The sequence below is a fragment of the Verticillium alfalfae genome, genomic scaffold, assembly GCF_000150825.1.
Source record: "Verticillium alfalfae VaMs.102 supercont1.9 genomic scaffold, whole genome shotgun sequence".
NCBI lineage: Eukaryota > Fungi > Ascomycota > Sordariomycetes > Glomerellales > Plectosphaerellaceae > Verticillium > Verticillium alfalfae.
The window spans coordinates 1705-8800 of NW_003315030.1; the positions used below are offsets into that span (position 1 = coordinate 1705).

At 49.7% G+C, this 7096-nt stretch overlaps 2 protein-coding genes across 2 annotated transcripts; one reads left to right on the forward strand and one right to left on the reverse strand.

Annotated features, from left to right (window-relative positions):
• Positions 1-596: 596 nt before the first annotated feature.
• VDBG_06949 (Sad1/UNC domain-containing protein) lies at positions 597-3423 on the forward strand (the record flags this gene model as incomplete). Its single annotated transcript, XM_003002332.1, has 2 exons — positions 597-1929; positions 2258-3423. 2 exons carry the CDS (start codon positions 690-692, stop codon positions 3421-3423), a joined length of 2406 nt encoding a protein of 801 aa, XP_003002378.1.
• A 116-nt stretch (positions 3424-3539) lies between these two features.
• On the reverse strand, positions 3540-4908 carry VDBG_06950 (conserved hypothetical protein; the record flags this gene model as incomplete). Its single annotated transcript, XM_003002333.1, has 7 exons — positions 3540-3923; positions 3996-4110; positions 4166-4245; positions 4307-4379; positions 4514-4544; positions 4628-4749; positions 4807-4908. 7 exons carry the CDS (start codon positions 4906-4908, stop codon positions 3778-3780), a joined length of 669 nt encoding a protein of 222 aa, XP_003002379.1.
• Between the last annotated feature and the right edge of the window lie 2188 nt (positions 4909-7096).

The window sequence follows — 7096 nt, forward strand, 5'->3', positions numbered from 1 at the left end:
TATATAAGTATATAATCTTAGAAAGAAAATTAAATAAAGTAATTATAATATATAAAATAATTAATAAAGAAGTATTATTAAAAGGAATAATAATAAAAATCTTTTAAGTTTAGAGGTTAAACCTCTTAGAGGGCTAGTAATATAAAGATCTAAATATTAACCTCTTAATAGCGTTTTGTTATTTATAAATTACTATTAAGATTTAAAATTTAATGTATTATACTAAGTATATAATACTTTATAATTGAATAAATATCTTAAGCCTCCTAATACTAATCCCCTATAGAAAGCTGGCCGGTCATATAGGTCTGTGGCTCTAGGACTTTATCTTAAATGATACCTATACTTAAATCCTGTCTAGTAATTACTAGATTAGGTAATCCTGTTTTATTAGTTTAATAACTTATATGAATTATTATGAAGTATTATCTATATAAGGATATCTTATTAGCTATCTTCATTAAGGATATTTATTCGCTCCTACATCGATTATTTTAAAAGCTAAGTCCGGATTTGAACCATGCCTAGTGTACTAGGACCCACGTCATACGGGCTCCTCTCACCTTGTCCGTGGTCACTATTGACTATTATCCGCCATGCTACATTGTCGTTAACGTCGGTGCCGAATATGAGGCATCTCCCACGTTCCACGAAAACGCGATTATTCAACGCGGCTCAGCGAGGGGGCCATGTTTTGGCATGCACAAGGCTGGGCCGTCCTGGCCTGGCTGATGCTGGCCACTTTTCCAGCTGGATCAAGCGAATCCGATACACCGATCCCATCTGCGAACCAGCCGCCTTCGACATGTCACGCCCGGCACATTAATTACGTGACCGACACCTTGCTTGATCAGTGTTATAGGGTTCGTTGGGAACAAGCTGATTCAATCTTACCCAAAGATGGCGATCAAACGGCAGAACACATAGCACACGACCTCTCGTTCCTGGATACAAGATCAGTGGATCGCAAGGAGAATGACGACCAGACTCCTACTGCCTCAGTTGAGCCCACAAACACTGTGGATGCCCATACGGAAGCCACAACATTTATGTCTTTCGAAGACTGGAAGGATCTCAAGGCACGTGAAGCTGCACGTGAAACTCATGATACCAACCTGGACTCTGAGAAGGCTCTGCCACCCCCTCAAGGACATGATTCCAGAGAAGAAAGTGATATAGCACTTAAGGTTGAAGCAGTATCAGAAGAGCTCAGCAGTATTGCAGCGCCATCGCGGCAATCGCTTGCTGGCGCGGGCGACAATGAGCAACCATCGGAACCTGTTCTATATGACGATGGCAAGGCACAGTATTACCGCAGTAAGGATGCAGGGAAGACATGCAAGGAACGATTTTCATACTCATCATTCGATGCTGGCGCTACTGTCCTCAAGACTATTGCCGGAGCGAAGAACGCGAAGGCGATATTGGTCGAGAATAAGGACTCCTACATGCTACTCGAATGCGCCGCGGTCAACAAATTTGCCATCGTCGAGCTCACAGACGACATTCTCATTGATACTGTGGTACTTGCAAACTTCGAATTCTTCTCCAGTATGATCCGTCACTTCAAGGTCAGCGTCAGCGACCGGTATCCCGTGAAAGTTGACAAATGGAAGGACTTGGGCATATTTGAGGCCAAGAACTCCAGAGATATCCAGCCTTTCCTCGTCGAGAACCCTTTAATCTGGGCTAAATACGTTCGCATCGAATTTCTTACTCACTACGGGAATGAGTATTACTGCCCCGTATCTCTACTCCGAGTTCACGGCACCCGCATGCTCGACTCCTGGAAAGATACCGAGGCACCCCCCGATGAAGACGACACTGAAGAAGAACATGTGGACGCAGTCCCGGACCTCACGCAAGACGCGGACATTGATCAGGCACCCGTCCCAACACCTGGCAATAATGAGGCAGATGAAGTCACTCGTCAAGAACAAAGCATCTGGGAGATGTGGTTAACTCTGTGCCATCTTCACGCTACAGCTCCCTGTATCTAGGAGAATCCTCTGTTCTTACATGTCTCGTAGCACTGCTGTTCTAGAAGAAGCTGCATCGACCGCGTTCGACCGTGGACACCGTTGCCACACAAATCGAAGTCAAAAGGCCGACGTCTACGCTGCTACCCACCCGATGCTTTGCCACATCTCAACGGTTGAAAGAACGCTGGACTGGTCCGCTGGATAGGGGTGATGACCCGTCGAGTCGGTCACTGGAATAACCTCTACCGATTCACCACCAACCATGCCTGTGACAGTAATGACACCAAGGCCGACGTCAGTACCACACATTTCGTCTCAGAATGCATCACGCATCACTTCGGGGTCCCCAAAAAGACCATCGCCGGTTGCACAAGCGCCGGCGCGCTCCAAGAACGGCACTTCCACCTCAGCCCCGCCAGCTTCACCAACGGTCCAAGAGAGCTTCCACAAGGCGGTAAGCAAACGCTTGCAGTTGCTAGAGTCAAATGTCACGCTATCTCTCGAGTACTTGGAGGAGCAGTCACGCTTTCTACAGCAATCTCAGCGGGCCTCAGAACGCAGACAACTAGCCAAGGTCGACTTGCTACTAGACAGCCTCAACCACACAGTCTTATCCGAGCTCCGTCATGTTCGCCAACAATACGATCAGATTTGGCAGTCCACCATCATGGCCTTAGAGAACCAGCGGGACCAATCGCAAAGGGAGCTCGTCGCGCTAGGCTCGCGACTGAATGTCCTTGCTGACGAAGTGGTCTTCCAGAAGAGGATGGCCATCCTACAGGCGATACTGCTACTATCGTGCTTGGTAATGGTAATCTTCTCGCGAGCGACAGTCTCGATTTCACCAAACCAGATGGACATGTCATTCCGTTCAAGCCGGCAATATCAATATAGGCTCCCCCGAGCCCTGCATTCCTCTGGGTTGGGTCGATCACATAACAGCCATCTTTCCACCTCAATTGTGGAATATGACCATGAGGGCGATACCCAGCAACAAGGCCAAATCTACGGCACGGATCCCTTCGTCCGAGTCCATCAGCACAGCCACAAAGGCAGCCTTCCTGATGCACGGCGTACATCAGGGCCTCGGCCAGGCTGTGCTCGACTTGCTACCTCACCCATTTCTCCCAGCGAGGATGACTCCTGGGTCACTCGCCAAAGCGAGGATGTTCCCATTTCTCCTAGCACATCGGCGACGCCACCTACAACAAGTGATCGCCACATTGGCCGATCGTTCAATCCACATTCTTCCGAACAAGTTCTGACTCCGACATCTTCAGACGCACAGGACTCTCAATCCGACGGAATTGGCTCGGACCCATCGAGCGAAGATGGCTCCCGAATACCACCCAGCCCCTTGGATAGGTTGGCAAACACGCACGATCTGGGTGCTGGTTTTCGCAAACCGCTTCCTGCACTTCCTGAACATCTCCCCTCGTGAAGGCTGTTCACATAGTCTGTTAAATACCGCGACTATGGCGTCAACACACCGTACACGCTTCACTTTCATGATATATGAGATATGTTTCCACGTCCATCAGCCTGTACAGAAGAGTCGACATGACTTTTCATCAGCTACGTATGAATATTAGACATGAGACCCGCTCAAACTTTGCTGGGCTCTCTACATAACAAGCAACCCTGAAACAATCCCACACATCAGACGCAATCTTATGTGTACAAGTAAAAGAGAAGAACAAAGAGACACTGGAACCCTCCAACATTCCATCATCTAACCGGACTATACTCCATCGGGTTTAAGCCAGGCACAACTGCCAGCCTTTGTGCGTCGCTTTCAGCGGGAGTAATGCATGTATGATTCGTTGGCTGTCTCGATTTCATGCTCCTCCAGTGCTGCAAGTCTTGTGCCGCGGTCGTATTGTGAGCGTCTTCGGCGCTGCTCATCACGGAAGTGTTGGCCAGCGTTGGGTGTGAAGAGACCTATCAACGAAGAAAACTCATATTAGCATTCAGGCCTGCCACTTACAACCTCAAGAGTGACGGAATACCTACCAACGTGTTCTGCGTTTTCGCAACTTCGCTTCATCTTGGACTGATTGTCAGGCTGGGGAAAAGGCTCTTCTTGGCCCGCAAGTTTCGGAACAGGACCATTGGAGGTGTAGAATAGCTGAGTGTGTCTTTGTTAGCGGCGAAGACCTATTTGTTCTCCGAGCCCGATTCACCTTGGGCCGGTAATGCGCTGCCTCCAACATCACAGAGCTATTGCGGAATTTCTGCACCAGGCAATCCTTGCCTTGAATTGCTAGCGCATCATGTTAGCTTAACAAATTGCGGAAACCCGGAGTAGAAGGCATCCATCCTACTGGCATATGAGATCTCGGCTACTTTGTCACTTTTGAAACAGTTCCACCGCTGGTTGCCGCGCGCGTTGACAAACTATACTGGCGTTAGGGAAGAAGTGGGGGCACGGAGGCTTGCCAGGGCTCTCGCCCTGTCGACCTACGTCAATGATGTCCAGTGGCTGGTACTGGTTAGCTTTGGCATCGTGGATTGCTCGAAAGATGACTTACGTCAACAAAATTGATGAAAGCATAGCCCACGCTGTGATCGCAAAATTACATCAGCCCAACGGGCACAAAGGAAGTTGGGGACACAGAAATTGGCAATTGGCGCATTTGACTTACTTGCAGTCGTTGGCAAAGTCGATCCGGAGGTACATGAAGTCGTACTTGCCCCAACTGGAGTCGTCCACGATACGCTTCAGCATTGCCTGGTCAACCTTGTTCGGTATGTTGCGGAGCATGATCTGTCAAGCAATTCAGCAGTATGAAGATGTACGCACTCCGCGAGAGGCTACACGCACTGGTGGTTCGGACATCTGTTCCCTCGCGGATGCTGCCAACGTCCACATGGTTGTGGTGACTGGCCACACCATATAGAGACATCCGGTTGACTCGTGATGCATGTTGGCGGCGGACATCAGGCCTGGGGTAAGCTGGCATCGTGCGTGGCTGACAAAAATCATCCGGAATGCTGACTACCTGAGCATTGCTATTTCCTGTAGCCAGCGTTGCCATGAACTGGTAATTGACAGATGGGGTGGACGACGGGATCGCATTCTGGTGACCATTATCCAGACGATAAGCCGTCATATTGGACTGGAACGGAGCGTGACATATTATTGGCCACATGGCGTATGGTTGCTGGACCTGCAGCCTCCTTGGAGCATATTGCTGACTTGGACCGGTCGGAGGCACCGCTGGAGATCGCACCAACTGTGTCGCAGGCACATGTTTGCCTAGAGTCAACTCTTGCATAGACTGACCAAGTCTTCGCCCAACAACTGGAAAGAGAACTGATGTGCTGTCTTGGATCGCGCTTGGCGAGGGTATATCTTGTCCCTGAAGAGTGGACAAGTGGACTATAATGTCCTGTACACACGTTAGAATTCAATTTCGCACTTCGTTGTTTACAGTCAAGTCACTGGATACCTCAAACAAACAGCCGTTGTATGCTGCCACAGCGGAATAGGCATCGGCTGGACTGGCATACTCTGCCAACGCTGCGTAGACTATGAGCCCAGAACTCCGTTGAGGCGACTGGTACCCAACAACCTCGCCTCGAGATTGAAGCAGTCTCAAAATGACGCCTTGGGTATGAACAATATTCAGTGCACCTGGCACGGGCGAGAACGCTAGTATCGAAACCTGTAGGGTTGGCGAAGTTACAGTGGTGTGCTGTGAAATCTGGTCAGCTTTACGATTAGCTTCCCGAGCACAATATATCCTACCCTGAGCCACTGATCACCGTCAATGCGTAAGGCTTCACAGACAAACCGAGCACGATGGATGTTGTCGTGGACAACAGTGGCACTGCTCGTGCTCTGGAGCCGTACGTACGCTCTCCCACCCCTACACACAATATGGTGTGACTCTAGGTCCAGAATGCCTAGCCCTTCAAGTCTCTACTTGCTGTCAGTTTCGACCCATAATGGCGTTAGTATGGATTCTATCACCTCGAGATAATTGAAGATGTCTCCAAGACGCAGGGCATGGCCCGGAGACATGATCTGAACAAACTGCGAAGTACTGCCTTCGTGAGACGCCAAGTTTGATGCGTTCGATCCCCTAGAGATAGACAACGGATTGGCAAGATCCTCTGAAAGCTCCGAATGAGCTGAGATTGGATGGAAGGCAGAGGCAGTAGGGGACAGCAGCGAGGTGGTACGGGCTGTGGAGTACACCGTCACAAAAGGATCTTTGTCGCCGATAGATGGCGTCTTGCTTGTAATGTCAACGGGAAACTGTGCTATTTTCGTGCCAGCCCAAGGTTTCCCGGTTAGTTCAGTGACACCTGATGTCTTAGACGGTTTTTCGTCTGGCGAGAATGATGTGAGCCTTGTATCAGGTGTACCTTTGAACGATTCCGCTCCGCCACATGACGAATGAGGCGATGATGGGTCGAAACCGCTGACATCGTGGGTTAGTACCATTGCGCGTGTTTGTGTAGGATTGTGGTCGCAGAGGAAAGTGTGCGATGATCTGGTCAACTGTTGAGTTGGGTCGTTGGCCTCTGCGGAAGTTGCACTCGGATTGGGTCCAGGGCAAGCGAAGACTGGTGTTGCGGTATCATCGGGTGATGGAGACGACCTGAAGATATAAATTCGATCTGCGTGTACTCTACTGAGAGAAGTGAAACCATCAACAGTAGAGAGTTGTATGCCACACGCGGGTATATGACCCCTGGGTTCTGGGACATGAAGAGTTCCCCATCGAGAAGCCCTGTGTGTATTTATGGCTTCCTGGGTGACTCATCAGATTCATGCCGTCCATGTCTCATGGAAGGTGTGAGGAAGTCGTTCCTGCTAATATCTGCGCTGCACGTGTGCCTCAGCAGTCTGCTACCGAAACAGCCTGGGCACCCAAGGGTGGGTTATCTTATTCTGAGGGGAACGCAATACCGGCAAAGGGAGTCACGAACGAGAAGAGGGAAAGAGCAACCTTTTTCACACGGCAAGTTCCCTAGCCTCATTGGAAACCCGAGGTTCAATTGGTCGAAGAAGTATCTGACCTGAGGAAGCCACGTCACCTCACACACCATCGGGTGGCCAAGAGAAGCATCAGAACGTAACAGGCATCGGATCCTTCCGCGGC